This window comes from Manacus vitellinus, unplaced genomic scaffold (assembly GCF_001715985.3).
Source record: "Manacus vitellinus isolate BGI_N305 unplaced genomic scaffold, ASM171598v3 scaffold_0_pilon, whole genome shotgun sequence".
Lineage (NCBI taxonomy): Eukaryota > Metazoa > Chordata > Aves > Passeriformes > Pipridae > Manacus > Manacus vitellinus.
In genome coordinates this window covers 20,054,397-20,074,946 of record NW_021938789.1, presented here as the reverse complement: position 1 = coordinate 20,074,946, position 20,550 = coordinate 20,054,397, and the positions used below count along the sequence as shown (strand labels likewise).

General features: G+C 38.0%; 1 protein-coding gene across 1 annotated transcript in view; it reads left to right on the top strand.

Annotated features, from left to right (window-relative positions):
- The first annotated feature begins 314 nt into the window (after nt 1-314).
- The window catches only part of GABRA2 (gamma-aminobutyric acid type A receptor alpha2 subunit), a 63,297-nt gene continuing 43,061 nt past the window's right edge, over nt 315-20,550 (top strand). Inside the window, exons 1-2 of the mRNA XM_008927432.3 lie at nt 315-440; nt 2,975-3,090. Coding sequence (XP_008925680.1) covers nt 370-440; nt 2,975-3,090 — 187 coding nt within the window. The 5' untranslated portion in view covers nt 315-369. The remainder of the gene's footprint in view (nt 441-2,974; nt 3,091-20,550) is intronic.

Here is a 20,550-nt window from a genome sequence, read left to right as displayed (position 1 = left end):
CCCCCCGGCTGCGGTGTGCCGTAGTGAGGCGAGGGGTGGTTAAACCCCCGTCCTCCCATACATACGTTTTTTATTTTTTGTTCCTCTTCGTCTTGGGGCTTTCACATCACGGAACAGGAAAGCATCTGATGCGCCGGCTCACATGCCACTTCTGATCATACGTTGCCTCTTTGCACAGAGCAGGATCGTTGGGAAAGATGGAGATACAATAAGTTGCTAGTAGTGAAAAGTGCTGCGGAATTTCGGTGGTTTCTCCAGTGAAGTGACATATTTTTCCTCCAGTTAAGTTGAAAGCACTGCTTGGCGGAGACTGTCGTTGAGAGTGGGTTTGTGTTTTTCTTGCACCGTTAGGTTTTGCAAAGAGCGGCGATGAAGAGGAAACTGGCACTCTCCGAGATGCAGTTGGTTCTTCTCGTTTTATTGGTGTGGCTGCCAACAAGGTGAGAGGATATTTAGTTTTGTTGTTCAGTGCAAACACGTATGTTCCAATCTGTTAAGAATAAGCTTGTGTGAGAGCTTATAAAAGTATAGTATGTCGTAACGTAATGAAAAAATCTTTCTTAGCTGTTTGAATGCAGTATTACACAGTTTTCTGAGCAAATGCAGTAGAATGTAGTTTAGGGACCATAAAAGCCTAGTCTTTTGTCCTTAAACAGTTTGTGAATTCATGCTTTATTTCACCATTAAAACAGCAGTTTCTTTAAATGCCTTATTGGATCTTAAAGATTTATTGGAGTTACTGTATCACTGTTATTCTGTACCATACAGAACAGTCAAGATGGAGAAAGAGATTATCATGAAGTCACACGGCAAATCACGATCTCTAAAATAATGCTTAAATATTTTGTAATATGGGCATGTCTTTTTTTTTCTTGATTTTTTTTTTTTAGTCAAACATAACAGAATTCAAAATGATATTAAAGCTTTAGACCTCTAGGTGGAGATAGCATACAACTTCACAATCACATAAAATAAAACAATAACATAATTTATTAATCAACTTTTCTTATGTTAAAGTTCTCCATTTCTAAAGTGAGAGCATAAGAGGAAGTAATTTTAATCACATAGTACTTTTGTGTTGCTTGCAGTCCCTAAACTTGTAATTAATTCTAGTTTGTAACTTCAGTTTACTTGCTTTGGTTCTTTGGCTGCAGTAGGTCTTGCCCTAATATGGTAAGGGTTGTATGCCAAATAATGCAAGTTTTATATGATTTTAAAAGTCTGCAATTATTTTTGTTTGTTTCCCAGTGAACAAAATATTTCTTGAAACTACATTTTCTATCTCACTTTATACCTAACTATGGTGCAGTATTAGTTGAGTCACAGTGGGCCAGATCCTGCAAACCCTACTCAAGTGAGTAATCTTATTGACGTCAAAGAGACTACATGCGTAATTAAGGAGTTTATGCCTGAGTAAAGTTTGCAGGATTTGACCCTAATTTGATATAATTTTAAGATCTAATTTCTTAGTGGAGTCTCGGGTTCAAAAAACTCTTGTATCTTAAAGAGAGGCTTAAGAATGGCAGAGACTTATGGTACAGAAATACATTTCACAAACAAAAAAATGATCCATCCAATAATTAAAATTAAGAAAAAACTGACACATCAGTAAAATCACACATGACGTTTTGATGTGTTCTTTCAAAGTTATCTGATTTGGGTCGATTATGTGTTTTATGTGGTGGAAAGCACCAACTGCAATGATTTACATTTAAATACTTCCTCTATGCTGTTGAACTGGAGACCAAGATAAAGCCCTATCTTTAGTCATTTTATAGCTTGCTTTAGAGAAAGCATCACCCAAACCTACTTTTGGTTTGGAGGAGGAAGAAAATATGCTTGCTTTTATGGCATTCAGAATGCCTCGATCAGTAGTTCATTCAGAGATGATAAATACTCAAACATTTCAGGTTAAAAATTTAGATGGCTGGAAAAGGTATAAATGGTAATGCATGTAGCATATGATGCTTTACTCTCTTGATACCAATATACTGGTATTAAGTAGGTAAGACTAATGAGCTCATGCATTTCACATGCATGGTGCTTAAAATTGTTGGCACAGTAATAGTTGCATATGTGAGGCTTTCTGCATGTGAGGGTTTCCCTGACACCAAACCCCTTTGTTCTGGGTGCCCACGTCCCAGAGGACTGTTAAGCACCATAGCTGCCTGGGCAGCAGGTTCATGTTCCAGTCCCTAGTGTGTTCCACAGAGATTTGACCCATAAAGGCTGTAATGTCTCTTTCTTGATCGGGGAAGTTTGAAACAATCGATGATCTATAGATTCTTCTTTATTCTTTATTTATTATTTCTTTCTCTATCCAACTTTTATAAGGTTTGTCTGCATCTAGTGGAATATGAGATAATGCTTTTTATGACAAAATAACATTTTAAAAATATGAAGGCTATTCACAGCTATCCTGCAGCTTGCTAGTCAGCATTGTTGTTTCCACCCACCAACTGCTGGCGTCAGAGGACTCCCTGAGCATGATCACTGGAGTTTTCCCTCATGTTAGTTCTTCTGGTCATGTACATTACATGACCATTGGGTGGAAGCATATCCACAGAATTTACCGACAGATAGAGTATACCTAAGTGAGGACAGATAAGACAGAGCTGGAAGGAGATGGTCCTTAAGTGATGTGCCACTGAGGCCTGGGAAGCTCTTTTAGGCTTTTTCACCTACACAGCCAAATGTGTTATTGGAGCTTTGAAACAGCATTCACAGTGAGGCAACGATGACTAGAAGTAGAGACTACTGGAAAATGACTTCCTTGAAATTTTAAATAGTATGTCATTGACTCTTATATTTCTGAACTTGTTGTATATATACATGTAAATTGTATGCTCATATACTGTTAACTACACCCTTCCTGTTAGAGTGCAGCAAGTTAAAGGCCAGCCTGAAAAAAACGCATGTTGAGTGTATCTTAAAACATACCTAGCATTTTCTAAAATGTAAAATGTCCATTTAGATCAGTGCTGGCTGACTCCCTGGAAGATGAAGCTAAGAATAACATCACCATCTTTACAAGAATTCTAGACAGACTTCTGGATGGTTATGATAATCGCCTCAGACCTGGATTAGGAGGTAATAAAACCAATTAAAGATTGATTTCTTAAAAATCAATTTTAATGTTCAGATTTATGCAATGATATTCCTCCTTCAGGGTTTTTTTTTCCTAACAACTGGTACGTATCTTGATAAATTATTTATAACTACATTCACCCAGATGAATCATTTGAAGTTTGAGGAAGATAACATCTATGAATGGAAAGGAGGCACTTTCACACATTTATCTTAAGTAAAAAGAAAAAAAAATCTGGTGATTTAACAAAGTAAAACAGAATGAGAACAAAAATAACATCTAAAGCTGTTATTCCAGCCAGGGAATTTTGGTTGAACAAGGAATGCAGGCTTCATTTCCTGCAATGCGATGAATGTATGTTTTTAGAAATCTGCACAAATGTTTTGTGTGGTGTGTGTGAATTCTACACTGTAGATTCATTTATTGGCCCAGTAAATTCATTGGAAATGTATTTTAACTCCCTTGGAACTAGGGTTTCATTGGTAATATAAATTTTGTTTCTGGGCACCTTGCACTTATTTAGGCATTTGGAAAAAGAAATAAAGAAAAAAAGCGAATACTGGAAGACAGAGGTCACTGCACTCTAGTGCCATGATTGTCCACTATTTTTCAAAATGTCAGTTCATATTTTCATTTTAAAGCTCTATGCCAGCTTATGTCAGTATGTAGGCAAAAAATTTAAATAATTTGTGTGGTGTTGAAAACATTACTGTGCAAAAAGATCTCTGGCATGGGGAAGGGCTGAATATCTTAGTTTTGATAATATTTTATCTACTATTATTGTATATCTGCTGTTTATGCTAACATTAACATGTATGTATCAAATATAACACTGTTACTATTACTGTTATTATTTGTAAGAGTTTTGATAATTATAATTTTCAAGTGGAAACTGTTTCAGCTTGCTAAAACTAATTCTAGTGCAAAATCCCTGGGAGTCATTCCTATTCCTGTTGATTTCAGTAAGATCGGGCCCAAAGCTAGAGACGTGCTCTACCTTCCATGGAAATTACAGTAACAACTCAGTTTGATCAAATTAGGAATTAGTTAAAGCTCACAGTTTTTATCCAACACTATTCCATCTTAACCTGTGGCTCTGCTGCTCTTCTGGTCCTGGAGAATCATAGCTTGCATCTGACACAGCAGAAAGTGGGAGCTGGCGCTGGCTGGAAACAGCTTTCTCATTACACATTATTTTTAACCTAGGATATCTTTTCATGTCCATTTCTGGCCTCTCTATAATGGAGGCTTGTGAAATATTTTACATTTAAAGACTTTTTAATTTAGATCATACATAAAATGGGACTTATAGCACGGTTGATGTGAGAATTTATATAGTGATATTTTACATGGAATTTTGATTTCTTTGCAAAATACCCAAATTTAAGAATTTAGGCATTGTATACACATACCATGACTTGCAGAAACATTTCATATCACCAAGCTCGTGTTCAGTTGGCAGGTTCTTTATTAGAAAAATAATGAAAGGTTATTTTCTTGTTTACAACAGGCAATGTGCCCTTTAATCAGAGCAGTCTGCAGTTCCTTTGCATATCAAATATTCTTTTTAATATTAAAATTTAAATTGTTAAGAGCATGATATTAAAAAAATCAAATGGATTTTTCTTTTAGATTTTTCATTAAATCTACTTCAAAATACTTTCCTCTTTTCCTGCATGAAGCCTCCTAGGTAATTAAAACATACTTTGGGAGCACAAAAATTAAAGAATTTACATCTGTTTGATATTAGTATACACGACAATCAACCCATGCAGAACATGTGTGAAATGGAACTGTGTCATGCATATTAAACCGTGATGATTCATGACACATTAATCTTAATCTTCAAGAATACTTCAGTTGTGGATGGATGGATTCCTACAGTTTAAAAGAACACTTGTAAATGCCAGTTGTGATAGTCCGTGATATGAAGTATACCAGACAATGCTTTTGTACATAATGCATAGTAAATATGGACTTCTATATTTCAGAAATTTTGTAGCACTTTATCCCTTTTTCTCTATTGACTTATACTCTGAAAAGAGGTGTGGAAATAATTAATTTTTTTTTCGACGCTATGTGCCTTGTAAGCCCTGGCAGTTTCTAAAAGTGTTTTTGCATAGATTACTGCATTCTGACCATGATACACATCATTAATTTAATATACTTAGTCTAAGTTCTGTTCTTGCATTTTTACAAATCTGAAATAGCTCAGCTGAAACTAGTAGAATGTTTACTTTGGCATAGCTGTTTGCATAATCATGCTACTCTACTATGACTGAGATCACAATCTGGCCTGACATGTGCTACAACAGAAACAGTCCAGGGTCTGAGATGGATTCTTTTAAAGTCTTTTGAAAGCAAGAAATGTCCATCAACCCACTTTCACTTGCTGTGAAAGACATTTTCAGAGATGTCTTAGAGCAAAAATTCAGCTCATTCTTTTAGTAATGAAAAGTTTTAGCTTAACACTGTCAATTTAGCTAACCATTGACCCACCAAATGGAAACATATGGACTCCTTGAAAGACTGTATATAAATTCAACTGAGTAAATGTATGTTTGGGAATTAGTTCTTGAATTGAAGGATAGATTTGTAATTAATTTTACTGGGAGACTTGGTGTAAGTACTTACAGTATGTAACTTGATGCTTTACTGATACATTGCTACACTTCAAAACTGAGTACTATTTTCCATAGACGACTCAGCTTTAAGTTTTACTGGTGATATAAACAGGTCGTTTATATCTGTCGTATAAACAGGTTTTGACTGTTGGCTATTGGCTGTCCTAGCAACTGGGATCCTTGAATGATGTATGAACACTACAGCGATGAAATAACCTGCAAATCGGGTGCAGGCAGGGAGAAGAAGACATTGCACAATCCTCTGAAGCCAGAGACATCTCATATGACTTAGATAATACCCCAACCTACTGTGTTTGTATGGATATGCATATGTATTCAAGGGGAGATAATTCTTTCTCTGTACTCATTTTATGCTAAGCACAGGATTGCAGGTAGAACACTCTTGACTACACTTTTAGTTCTGACATGAACTGTTTTACCCAAACATTCCATGCCATTTCTGCTTAGGCATCAAAATAAATTACAAGTTTCGCTTCAAAACAAATTCCCTATGTCATTAGCACTAATTTGTATGAAGTTCAGCCTTGCAAATGACAAGTGAGAAAGAGTTTGATTGTTTACGATTTTCTACAAAATCATGAAAATATTTTTTTCTCTTTATTTGCTGTAATATTTGCAAGACATCTAGGGTAACACTTTTTCATAAATCCTTTGATTTTTATTGGGATGTAGAGAAGAAAATCCACATAACAAAATAATAAGCAAAAGATCAAAAAAGAATCTAGATCTTGAAATAATGAGAACAGAATTTTGAAGCTAAGATATAGCTTCATTCAAATCTGGAAGTGATGAATTATCTGCTGTGTCTGCTCTCCTCTGCCCCATCAAGAGACATGATCATATTGGATATTTCAGTATTCTGACCATTCCTCCATAAGCTAAACCTCCATTACTTTCTCACATTTGAAATTGGTAATTTCCAACAGCTATAGAACTTCTGTCTATTCTACTCTTCCAAATTTATAAAACATAATTGAATAAAAGGCTCAGAAAATGAAAAAAATATTGGAGGGGAAAAAAACAAGGGAGGTTACAAGGACAGAGGACTGGACTTCATAGCTTGAAATTTCAACAGCCATGTTCACATTGAGAAGAACTATAGAAATTTATACAATTTGAGGATCCTTCCACAAACTGTGATCAGTCTCACCAGCTTCAGGAGTGGCATTCTCATTGTAAACAAAGAGGTGAATGCTGCTTGTTAAAAAAAGAGGAAGATGAGACAGTAGGTGGGTGAAAACTAAGGGCCACTGTGGTTCCATTTTGACTGATCCATCTCTACTTTCAGATGTTCTGATTGCTTTAAACAATAATCTCTGTTGCATTTCACTTGCAAACAGACCAAACCCCTTTTTCCCCCAAAATTTTGTAAATAAATTTTACTGAATAAAACTGAGAGGAATTGTAGCTGACTATTGTTGTCAAAGAGATGGTGAGGCCTGAGCACTTGTGGGTATGATCTTTCATCTTTGGAGCACTGGATATATCGTTGCATGGAATCGGTGTAGTAGTGTAGAATATCAGACTCAGTGATTGAAAGTTTTATGGAGTGCTCACCAACATGAGCAAAAGGGAAAACCCATTTTTTCACGGAATACCCATCCTCCCCTGATCAGGAGAGCTATATACATATATATATATATCTGTATCTATCTGTGTTTATCAAATAGTTGTATGTTGTCAGTTGCCAGGACACAGGGCCATGATCATTTGCTGATAATCTGGAATATGTTAAATTTAGGGCAGTATATTTACACATTTCTGTGATTCAGAGTTTTTAATCAACTTCAAAAAAGTTTGTACTTGCACCAGTCCCCTAGCTGGGCATTCCAAACTTAGCTGTTTTTGTCAACCCCCAACATGCTTAATACAAATTCAGTGTACCGTAAAAGAAGATTCTTTGACTATTTCTGTTGCAGAACACTACTGGAAAGTTTTTACTAGTGTTTTTAAAGAAAAAAATTGCAGTTTCCCCCCTCAGTTCTGGTTGCTTCCTTAGCCTTTCTTGGCTCCAGTTTCATCTTTTGGAAATGGTAATGTCTCTCTGCCAGAGCAATTCAGAACAGCAGTTGCATTTTCTAAAATCCCACTATCTTTGCAGTTATGCTGGGACACAAAGAAGTAAGCTATTGTATGCTCTTTTTTTACCAGGAAGAGCCACATAGAATCTTCCCAAAATAGTGCTTTCAGAGGAGTCAGAGAGAAACTCAAGTTAATTTATATTAGTGTTGTGGATAATGTGTATTGGCAAAAAGCATTCCTTATAAAAAATGGAAAAGAAATAGAGAGGAGGATATGAAAATCTCATTAATTACTTATCCAGGGCATGCAGATGGTGCTAAAATCCAAGAACAGAACTAAGTCGTAGCTATAAGCATTCCAGGGAATGAAACATTAGGAAAGTGGAAGGGTAAAAAACCCTCAGAAATCTCTTTGATACAGAAGAACAAATCAGCAAAAATTATGTAGAATAGGATAGTGACTGAGTGGCTAGACAAAGGTTGTCTGTTTATCTATCTATCGATCGATCGATCGATCTATCTATTTATCTATCATCTATCTATCTATCTATCTATCTATCTATCTATCTGTTTAAAGTCTGTGAATAAATGAAGAGTGAGGGTAGCAAAATAAAAAGAATGCTATCACTGTGCAGAATATTGCAGCTGGGGAAAGTGTTGCCTGATGCAAAGTGACAAAATGTTACACCTCAGAAGAGTTAACAGAAATTTAGTTACTTTGCAGTAAAGTTATCTATGCCTATAAAGGAGCTTGTCTGGGAGGATCTCCCAGTTCACTGAAAATGTATATTCAGTACTGTTTGTTTTTTTTCTCCTGGCAAGGCATCAGCCTTTGCTTCTAATGCTAGAATTACTGCTGACGACACCAAGGCTGAATTAAAGCTTTGCTTACTTTTGTCTCATCTACAAGGCAGACATGAAAGCAAATACTGCAGATTTCTGTGTAGCTCATTGGTGCTCTTTGTAAATAAGACTGACGGGATGGTTGAATTTTTCAGAGAGATTTGATGGGCCAAGACAAATATCACCTTTTCTCTGTGATGCAGTTATTCTGGGTTATTTAGAAAGTAGTTGAAAAGCAGTAGTTTTGCTGATATCCACGGTATTCTACTGTTGACTGTTTTGTACTAAGGCCTTCTATCATGTTACATAAATCTTGCAAAGATTTTTTCTGTCTGAAATATAGAACTGCTTCTCATTCAGGCTGACTAGTTTAAATAGCTAAGTACCAAAGGATTGCAACATCATAGTCCCAAAGTTTTTATTACCCTTGTGAAATGATACAATTTGCATAATGCCATCTGAATTGGAAATATAATTATTATTTAAATAATCTAACTCTGAAACATTTTCAGAAATATTTAAGTGCATTAGAAATTCATCCAGGATAACTTTGGGGGATTTTAATGGATTTCATGGATTTTTAGTAGTGGATTTTAGCCAAGTAAAAATGAATTTAAACTGTAGTAATCAATGTATATGTTGCTTGCAATGACAAAATTGTTAGTAATTCTCTAGAAACAAAGAGATTTTGTAATAAAAAATTAATAATGTTCTGGGTTGCACTAAAAGATGTACTTATAAACAGTATCAGGGAAATCCTTTGATGTTTACTGCCATGGAGTACTCCATTTTGTGTTTTCTTTGTATAGGAGACACACAGAAAATTACATTTCAAATATTTTCTTTAGTAAGATATACCAAAAAAAGACTGCTAATTAAGAATGTAAGAAGGAAGCTATAGAGATCTCTTATTCAGTTATATAATCACCTAAAAATATTATGAAAGTTTTGGTGAAGAACTATTAAAAGAGCAGTTAATAAAACATTGATGGCCTTTGACTTTTTGGGTTTAGATATATAGGATGCAGGCAATATTTGTAATACCCTGCTCTTCACAGAGCTGGAAAAATGGACCTTAAAAGTGTGTTTGATTTAAGAAAAAATGGCAGTTACAACATGCTGTGATAGGAATAGGCATGACTATTTTAGAGCTGTTGATTTCTGCTTGTGTGGTAACAACCAATATTTAAGCAAAAAGTCATGCATAATTTTCAAGACAATTCGTTGGCAAGTTTTGACATTTTATTTTCAGTGAAAACTAAAAACTTGGGATTAAGTGAACATGGAGAACTCCTTCAGCATGGAGAACTCCTTCAGCTTCTTTGTGCAGAAAAGGCTGGGGGCTTTTTAACCTTTGTTCTTGAAGCCTATGATGGTAAATATATATTTAAGTATATTTCCTGTGTTTTAGCACCCCGAAAAGAAAAAAACTTCCACAACACATACATTTGGCATAGCACAACAGGCTTCTACTACATTCAAGGCATGACTGTGGTGAAATTAATGTAATAATACTATCTTTATTTATGATACATAATTGAAAATGACAAAAAAATGAACAAGAATTATTTTTTTGCCTCCTTAGCTTTACTAGGCAAGCTCATAACTGTTAGGCCAATGATGGTGATTTTCAACAGTTGCAGAGATAATGGCTGCTCAGAGATGTGGTGGAGTTTCCATCTTTGTGGAGACACTCAAAATTTGACAGAATATGACCTGGGCAACCTGATCTGTCTTCAGATCTGGCTCTGCTTTGGACCTTCCAAAGGTTCTTTTTAAACTAAATTATTCTAAGATTCTGTGACTGACAGCCAGCAAGATATTGAAATAATGGCTGCAGTTTTCCATCTTAATTGACAAAGATGAAAAAAATTAAATTTAGTATGTCAGTTCTTGAAGATATAGTTGAATAAAAATATCCATGTAGATGAAAAATTTAGACTGCTTATGAACAGAAGAATGCAAAATGTTGTACAACTGTCAAGCTTATTATTCATGAAAAATCCACTGATAAATAGAAGATTTGGGATAGACAAAAAAGATCTGCAGAAATGCAAAGGATATATCCTTTTTTTCATGGTCTTTGCCTTGTATTTTTTGACATTCAGCAGTCTCTTGACTTGACTAATAGACTAAAAGTGACTCTAGCCACATTTCTCCTACCATCACCATAAGCTGGGGTCCTGAAAAGGGTTAAATATTGGAAAAGACAGTATTTTAAAGGCGAGGCACTGTATTTAATTTCTATTTCATTTCTGTTTCATTGAATCATTCTCAATTTACTTTGACAGAGTACAGGGAACTGAAAAGCTGCACAACACTATATCCTAGAAATCAACACCTCTTCAGGAAGCACCCAGGAACCTCTAAACACTGCCCTTCTGAAGTGCCCCAAGACACTTTCCAGAATTCCTCCTGTTTTATTCTTCTGTTTTTATATTGCCATTCCCTTTTCTAAATATCTATTTTATACATTCTTATAGTAAATGTCCACCTGTCTTCTTTGACCAAAATGTCATTAATTTATTTCATTCCATGTAAATATAGCTTTAACCAAATCCAGGTGAGACATGCCATGTAGGTGCAGCTGTCTACTTTTTTTTTGTGGCGTGAAACCCAGACTTGCCTTACCCACCTCCCAGGCACAGTCACTAATATTCAGCTGCCTGAAAGATTTCTTCTCTGATGAACCTGGATGGAGGAGGCAGACTCCTGGGTAGGTAGAAAGCAAAAATCCTTTTCTATCCACAGATTGTATGGCCTTCCTTTGGTGCCAATACAATTTTGCTGGTGTTGTTGAGTGGTCTGAGATAGATCTGTTGATTCTGACAGTATTCCTGAGTACATATTCATGTGTCTGTCTTCTTGCAATGCCACCATTTCGTGACCGTTTTTAACAATAACCTTTTCAATGCACAATCTAGTGCATCCAATTTTTAGAATTAATAATGAGGAGAGAAGAGAGGGAGGGGTGTTTCATCAGCAAGGATCATATAGAAGGCCATTGTAATTGCCTGTGTATTAAAACTGCGCCGGCTTTGTTTTTTACAGTATTTTGGTCTGTATTAATTGTCGGTATTAGTGGCTACTATTAATATTTAACAGTGGCTTCTAAAGATGCCACTGGTGATGATGTAGAACAAAATGCTGTTTTCCAGCAACCTAGTGTTAGGGTAATACAAGCCAAGGTGAAAAACCACTATGAGCAAGAAACAGGGGAAAGGGCAGGAGGGCGGGACAAAAGAGGTGGGGAGTGAAGGAGGGAGATAAAGTTGTAGTACTATACAGCGACCACTTTTAAACAACAGGCAGATTAAGACAGCGGTATGATAATTTTTTCAAATATCCTTTGGAAACTTGAAAGTAGAATGGCATAAGCAGTTTTATTGTTATGGTATATGCATACATTTGAATTTCTGACATTAATACATTTGAATTTCTGACATTAATGTTGTTCAACAATGAATCATCTGTCTCAAGAAGCAGCTATAGTGGATGTGTTGCTGTCCAATTCACCAATCTGCTAAATTAAAGCATCATTGGAAGACTTTGAATTAATACTGTCAAAAGTCTAATAAATTTTAATTATAAGAACCAAAGCACTTTAATATGTCAAGATTAATCTTTAAACATATTTTATGTCTGTTTTTTCCATGTTAATGCTTGAATGAAATTAATCACAAGCTAAAGGAAATTGTGTTTACTGCTGTCACCTTAATAATAGTTTGCTTTATAGTGCAGAGTATGTCAGCACTAGTTTTCTGAATTTGTGCATCAGAAAGGTATGATTCTGCTAACCTTCTAGAAGTGGTGTTGCTATTTGGGAACCATTTGTGTGGTTACTTTGTAACACGCAGTTCTTGCTTCACATTCCATAATTCCTTGCCATATGTTGAGGGCTATTTAATAATTAGAGCGGTTAACTTTGTGAAGGCAATGTAAATCAATTTCCCTCTTACCTGAGATTATTGTGCACTCTTTAGTAAAGTTGTGCAGCTGCAGAGATTGGGTATGGTTACATCTAACCAAATTACATTCATTTTTTAATATATGTACTTACATATTTGATTCTGCATACCCATTTTTTACTTGAACCAGTAGAGATCGTGCATCCTTATCTGCAATTTGTTTGGAAAAACATGGATGCCTCATGTTCCATTTGCTTAATCTGTGTTTTTTACAAACTGTAAGTTAAGTATTTTATAATCTTTTAGTATTATGACTAATAGACTTGATTGCAGTTCAAATTCAGTGCCATGGACTACTGACCATCACTATGTTCTGAAACATATGGTTCAATAAAAATCAGTTAAAGACTGTTGTGCATTGTAAAGCGACATCCATAGTTTGTAGACTGCTTGCATTTGTGATCTTTGATGGGAAAGTAGTTTCCTGGAGTTACCTGTCTATGTTTAACACCTTCTTCTTTTTTAATTTAAAAAATTACATTCTCTTGATTCCTTGAATACCTAGATGTCATGAAAGCAGTGTATCTTCTGACTGAATGATTGACCTGTTGTTAGTTCTTCTTTTTGTTGATCTCCGTTGCTTGGTGCTGATTCTCTCATTCATGAGAGGTGATTGTGTTCCAACACATTCCCTGCTTTTTCTTTCTAGTATCCATTCTCAGTTGTCCTAAGACAAGGACTAGCTGTCCTACTTCCTCAGACCACTTCTATCAGGAAACTTGGAGTTAATAGAGCTTAGTAGAGTTATTATTTGCATCCTCTCAAGTGTGTGAACCTCTCAGCACAACACCAGAGAGCAGGAATGGAATGGAGCAGGGAAGAGAGTCTGTGTTTATCTTTAAGAATTAGAGGTGAGTTGAAGGGACAATTCCTGCCCTTAATACACCAACGTAATGTTCTAGATATTCATTCTGAGTGACAATCTAAAGGCTACCGGAGAAGCCTTTTTATGCTCATTTTTTGAAGTAATTTATGTTTTTCAAAATTTAAAGGTTAACTGAATGAGAAGAAGCTGAGGAGCAGTTGGAGTGTGGTGTATATAAATGAGGAAAACCAAATGTTCTAGCCTTAGATTCAGTGCTGTGTTTATAATGCCCTCAGGATGCCCTGCCATCCTGAGGGCATTCCATAGTGTTTCATGGACAGTACTTTTCTGTGTCAATAGCATTAGCTGAGCACCAAATAGCAAACTTCTTTATACTAGATCTTTAAATGCGAACTTGCTACTGCCTTGCCTCATACAATTTCTGAACAAAAGGGAGGAGACTTTCACCTGGAAAAATAAATAAATAAGTAAAAATGATAAGGGAGAAATATGAATGCCTGTTGTTTGAGATAAGGAAATGGTCACATCTTTAATAATCCCTTTCCATCTGCTGGGTGCTAAAGCTATCAGAGAATTCTTTATGTTTCTACTAGACATTTTTTCTTTAGTGACCATAAAAAAAAGTGAACAGATAATCTTGTTTGCTACTGCATGATATGCTATTTTTAAAATAACCAATTATTTAAAAATTATATTCTGTGATACATGCTATCTGCATTTTCACAAAGTCATAGTATCTACTTAGAAGAATATGCACTTTAAAAAGGTGGATTCTAAATAAACTCATATTAGGCATTGTTTTGAATAAAAAAAATACTGCTTTTTAATTTATGTCTGCAAAAAGTCCAACCTGTTAATTAAAATCAGATTCTTGCCCCAAATATATAGTCTTTGTGCATATAGAAGCGTGATGGATTCTGAAAATCCCATGGCCAGCCAGAGGCGAATTCTCTTGTCACAGGCAAAAATAAAAGACAAATTTGAGGCTGCTTAATCCAAGCTCTGGGAGTATCCTGGGAGTATGTTTTAGAGGAGATTCTTGGAAACACTGTTATCTGCAAACTAGCTTGGAGACATTCAAGTGACTCATCCGTGGGACTTTTGAGTGCTACGGTACACTTCTTGTAGACACATTGCACAGCCTTAGTCTAGACCTTTTTTATTATTAACTAGATAACAGAAGAGTAACTGACAACTCTGTAACATGTTAAAATAGGATTTAAAACAATTGCTCCATTGCTGACCATGTTGGTATTTCTTGCTTTTTTTGGGGGGGTACTTATTTGATTTAAGTGTTAAAATGATTCTCTGTTGGATCAAGCCATGAACTCGTTGTTTGTCAGGACTCTTGTTTAGCAAGAAGCTTGTTATCCATGACCATTCCAAGAGCTGTCCTGCCAAGCAAAAAAATTTTGAGAATAAAAAGAAAGACAGCTTGGCAGCCAGTCTGATTTGTGCTATGTCTTGAAATCCATACCTCTGTTCCTCCTTTTGCTGCATTTTAGCAACCATGAGGAACAGGGTCATGGAAAGAAAACATATGTCTACATGTTCTTATGCACACCAGATATTTAGGGTGTTAACATACACACAACCTCCAGCTGATTTTAGTAATTCATGCTAGTTTTTTTGAGAATATTAGAGTAGTCTGGATCAACATTAATTTCCTGTACTTCATAGTTATTTCACCTGGCTTAAAATAGGAACTGCTGACTGGTTGATAGAAGAATTATAATGCTGTCTAGGTTTGTTTGGTTTGTTTGTTTGTTTGTTTGTTTTGTTTTGTTTTTGGCAGTGTGTCACAATCTTCTGAAATACTATTACAATGTTTTAATACAGCATTACCTATTAAAAATATATTTGAGGATATGGATGCAAAAAAATGCATTAAAAGTGCCCACTAATACATAGCTCTATTAAATAAAAGTACTACCTCTTTCTACCATTGGTTCCTGTCATGCTTGAATGCAAAGTACAAGGCTACCAAAAGATAAAAGAACTGTAGCTCCATTTTTAATGACTGTATAATCCAGGACTACAGTATCCAGGCACTAAGCACAAGACAGTAAAATTAATCTGTCTGAAAGAATCACCATTTTCAAAGCTTTCTTATGTCTGTTGATCTCTAGAGGAGCTCCCTCAGCCTTTTGGACTTTGGAACATGTGAATTTCATACTTTGCTCTAATAGCAGCAAGCTTTGGGAGGATGCTTACTTCTGGTGGCAGAAGGAGTGTTTGCCACAGAACAAGCAAGACTGTCCTTCCCAGAGCTATGTCACAGTTTCTGTCAGCTCCAGGGTGACAACTTATTTTGCCATGGCTGACCACAGAGGCATTCTCCAAAGGCTTCTGCTGAAGCTGGGCATCGCCAGGGAAAGACTGTTTCAGTGACTTCAGCAGGCTCTGGCATGCTACCCAAATCTTCGTTAAATAGTTAGCAAGCAAGCTAATAAACACTGTGACGGTGTTCATTTAGAAAAAGTAGCATGTAGTTAAAGAGTGAAATCCTTTATATGTTATCTGTTTAATATCGCAGTTTCTTGGCCATTCTAGTGTGAGTTTTGTGGCCATTTCACAGGTCCTTGGGTTTTTTTGGGGGTGTGTTTTTGTTTGTTTGTTTGTTTGTTTTGTTCTTGTGGGTTTTTTGTTTTGTTTTTTTTTAATGTTTAGAATGCAGGAAGGTCCTGAAGGAGAGCCTCCTTTCATAAATTGTACTTTCGCTGGCAAGTTGACATGTTGCCAGCATAAGCCAAAGTACCTCCTAAAATCCAACTTGAATAACATCTAGGGTGAGTGCTCTTGGTTAGAAAAGCAGCTGGGCCTGTGTAACAGGAGATAATCAAGAAATAAGCAAGCAACTAAAATCAAGTGAGTCTGGAGCCACCATGCAATAAAAGCATATCTTAAGAAGCCCAGACTTGGCTGCTTGATGACTGTGAAGGGAAACTAGAAGCTGCTGCTTTTTAAAAATGATGCTGTTAGGGGTAGATGTGGTCTGGTATACAGGAGGGGGCTGTCAGAATGAGTATGTCAAATAAGATGGTTTATAAATGCTGTGGCTTGGAATAAAGCACATACATTAAACCTGAAAGTAGCCTAGAAAGGTAATGCAGCAGAATTTGCCAAGATGTTCCATGTTCCATATTTGGGAAAAAAAAAAAAAAAAAGAGAGGAAGACTTCTAAGTTCTGACAATCAGAAATAAATTTGAGAAATTTTCTGCCTTACCTTCATGTTATGGTTTCCTTTCTAATAGCACAAGTCTCTAAGCAGAGTAGGCAGAAATATGGTTGCACGAGAACAATAACTTTGCCCTCCCTACTTGTGTGATGACACTGATTCAGGTCAGTTTAAATATTTACTGCTCTACTTTATCAAAGTCTGCTCCCTTCCATTTCCAGACTTGTTTGAGTGCTCTTGTTCTCTTTGTCTTCCTCTGTCTCAATATTTAGAGAGTGTTGGGACAGTCTGGTTCATTTTAGCTTTATCATGCTCATCCAGTTGATCTAAACAATGGAGTAGTCCTATTTGTTACTCAGCCTGGTTATTATAAACAGTCTCTTTCCATCTTGCTGGAAGCTGTAGTGTCTAAAGGGACAAGGTTTAGTGCTGATGTTTTATTTTTCATTTGAATGATGTTTAATTTTGATTTGCTGACAAATGTGTCCTGTGTTAGCTAAGTTTCTTTTAATTCAACCTTTTAAGTAACTCATTTCAGTAAGATCACGTTTCATTCAGCAAAAATCAACTATATTTTCAATTTCATGTTCCCACTGAATGTTTTATGCAATGTTAACTAAAACTGACTCACATCGGTAGTTTATTTTAGAGCTGACTGCTTTTTAGTTTTTTTTTTTCCCATGGTGTGTGAGGATGTAATGAAAAGGGAACAAAGGGAGATTTGGTGGATTTCATGGTAGTCTGGCATTATGGGAACAAATTTCACATTGCCTGTGTGTTTAGATTGCCCTTCCCAATGATTTAGTTCACTTATTGTGCTGGTTTAAAAGTTAACCAGCAGGGGGAATGAACCCAACTCAAAGGAGAGATTATAAGTCAGAATAACAATTTATTAAAATAATACAGTAAGTACAATAATACAAACAAACAATTGGTCTCAACCCACAAAAACCCAAATGTATAACCCAGTACCCTGGGGCCTGAACAAAGTGGTGTTCCTTGGGCCCTGTTTGAGTCCAAAGTAAAGGGAGAGGGGAAGAACCTGCTGGTGGGAGAGCTGCTGCAGTCTGGCCAGAACTGGTGATCGCAGTCCAGTGGTGGTCTAAGTCTGGTTGAGAGCGATGAGATGCAGCCGTCCTCTGGATCCCACGAGTGGGTTTAAAAAATGTTCCAAAACTCCAAGATTATATATCCTCCAGTTCAGGCAGGAATGTTCAGTGCTCCCCTCAGGGCGGGGAGTTCACAAAGGGTGTGAGGACAGAAACATCCTTCTATCTCACAGGCCTCTTAACACCTAGTTTATAGCCTGAGGAGTCAGGCTCTATGGGCAGAGGGTGCGAATAGTCTAGTCTATTGACAACAATAGTCTAGTTCTGGGAAATGACATGGAAGGCTATAGAATACAGTTTTGGGTTACACCCACCATGCTCTATGGGCAGAGGGTGCGAATAGTCTATTGACAACAATAGTCTAGTTTCTGGGGAATGACATGGAAGGCTATAGAATACAGTTTTGGGTTACACCCACCATGATGAACTGATCTCAGCTGTCCTAACTAGGACATTATCCACCCCTTATTCTATGCCATCCATGTCATGCCCAAATTAACCCTCTTTAAAAACTATATCCCTTTAAAACTATATACATCTATCTATCTATCTATATATATATATATATACAATGAAACATTACAGACCATTCTCACTCAAAATTAGGTCCCCTTGTGGTACACAACGTGTCTCCCCATCTTTTTGCATTACCCACCACGTGGAACCAGGTCCCTGAGCAAAAACAATCCCTCGGATGGGTTTGCCTTTGCTTGAGGTGGGACTAATCCAAACAGTCTTCCCTAACATTCCTCTCATATGTACCACGGGGACTTTATCTCCATCTACAGTATGCAAAAGTTCTGATTGGGCAGGGCCAGCTCGATTGATGGAACCTCGGGTGTTGACCAACCAGGTGGCCTTTGCTAAATGCAGCTCCCAGTGTTTGAGAGTCTCCCCACACAGTGCCTTCAGAGTGGTTTTCAGCAGTCCGTTGCACCGCTCAACTTTTCCAGCAGCTGGTGCATGGTAGGGGATATGATACACCCACTCAATGCCGTGCTCTTTGGCCCAGGTGTCTACAAGGCCATTCTTGAAATGGGTCCCATTATCAGACTCAATTCTCTCCGGGGTGCCGTGTCGCCACAGGACTTGTTTTTCAAGGCCCAGGATGGTATTCCGGGCAGTGGCATGAGGCACGGGGTATGTCTCCAACCATCCAGTGCTTCCTTCTACCATGGTCAGTACGTAGTGCTTACCCTGGCGGGTTTTGGGGAGCGTGATGTAGTCAACTTGCCAGGCTTCCCCATACCTGTACTTTGACCACCGTCCACCATACCATAGAGGCTTCACCCGCTTGGCCTGCTTGATGGCAGCACATGTCTCACAGTCATGGATGACCTGTGAGACAATGTCCTTGGTTAAGTCCACCCCTCGGTCATGAGCCCATCTGTATGTTGCATCTCTCCCCTGGTGACCGGAGGCGTCATGGGCCCATCGAGCCAGAAATAATTCTCCTTTGTGCTGCCAATCCAGATCTACCTGAGAGACTTTAATCCTGGCAGCTCGGTCCGCCTGCTCGTTGTTATGATGCTCCTCATTAGCCCGTTTCTTGCCTACATGAGCGTCTACGTGACGGACCTTCACACTCAGCTTCTCTACCCGGCCAGCGATGTCCTGCCACATCTCCGCCGCCCAGATGGGTTTCCCTTGGCGCTGCCAGTTGGCCTTTTTCCATCGCTCCAGCCATCCCCACAGAGCATTGGCCACCATCCATGAGTCAGTGTAGAGATAGAGTCTTGGCCACTTCTCTCGTTCAGCTATATCCAAAGCCAACTGAACGGCTTTAAGCTCTGCAAACTGACTTGACCCACCTTGTCCTTCAGTCGCTTCTGCAACTCGCCGTGTGGGACTCCATACAGCTGCCTTCCATTTTCGGTTTGTCCCTACAATGCGGCAGGAGCCATCCGTGAAGAGCACATATCGCCTTTCATCTGCTGGTAGCTTGTCATATGGTGGGGCCTCCTCAGCCCGTGTCACCTTCTCCTCCTCTTCTTCAGAGGATAGTCCGAAACTCTCACCTTCGGGCCAATTGGTGATAATTTCCAGAATCCCAGGGCGATTAGGATTCCCTATCCGGGTTCGCTGCGTGATCAGAGCGATCCACTTACTCCACGTGGCATCGGTGGCATGATGTGTGGAAGGAACTCTTCCCTTGAACATCCAGCCCAGCACTGGTAGTCGGGGTGCCAGGAGGAGCTGCGCTTCGGTGCCGATTACTTCTGAGGCAGCTCGAACTCCTTCATAGGCAGCCAGGATCTCTTTCTCAGTTGGTGTATAGCTGGCTTCAGATCCTTTGTATCCCCGACTCCAGAATCCCAGCGGTCGTCCTCGGGTCTCCCCAGGCACTTTCTGCCAGAGGCTCCAAGAGGGGCCATTCTCCCCGGTTGCGGTGTAGAGCACGTTCTTCACGTCCTGTCCTGTCCTTACTGGCCCAAGGGCTACTGCATGGGCAATCTCCTGTTTAATTTGTTCAAAGGCTTGTTGTTGTTCGGGGCCCCACTGGAAATCATTTTTCTTCCGTGTCACAAGGTAGAGAGGGCTTACAATCTGACTATACTCGGGGATATGCATCCTCCAAAAGCCCACAGCGCCTAGGAAAACCTGTGTTTCCTTCTTGCTGTTTGGTGGGGACATGGCTGCTATTTTGTTAATCACCTCCATTGGAATTAGACGGCGTCCATCTTGCCACTTCACTCCTAGGAACTGAATTTCCTGAGCAGGTCCCTTGACCTTACTCCGTTTAATGGCAAAACCGGCTCTTAGGAGAATCTGGATTATCTTCTCTCCTTTCTCGAAGACTTCGCCCGCTGTGTTCCCCCATACAATGATGTCATCAATGTACTGTAGGTGCTCTGGAGCCTCACCCTTTTC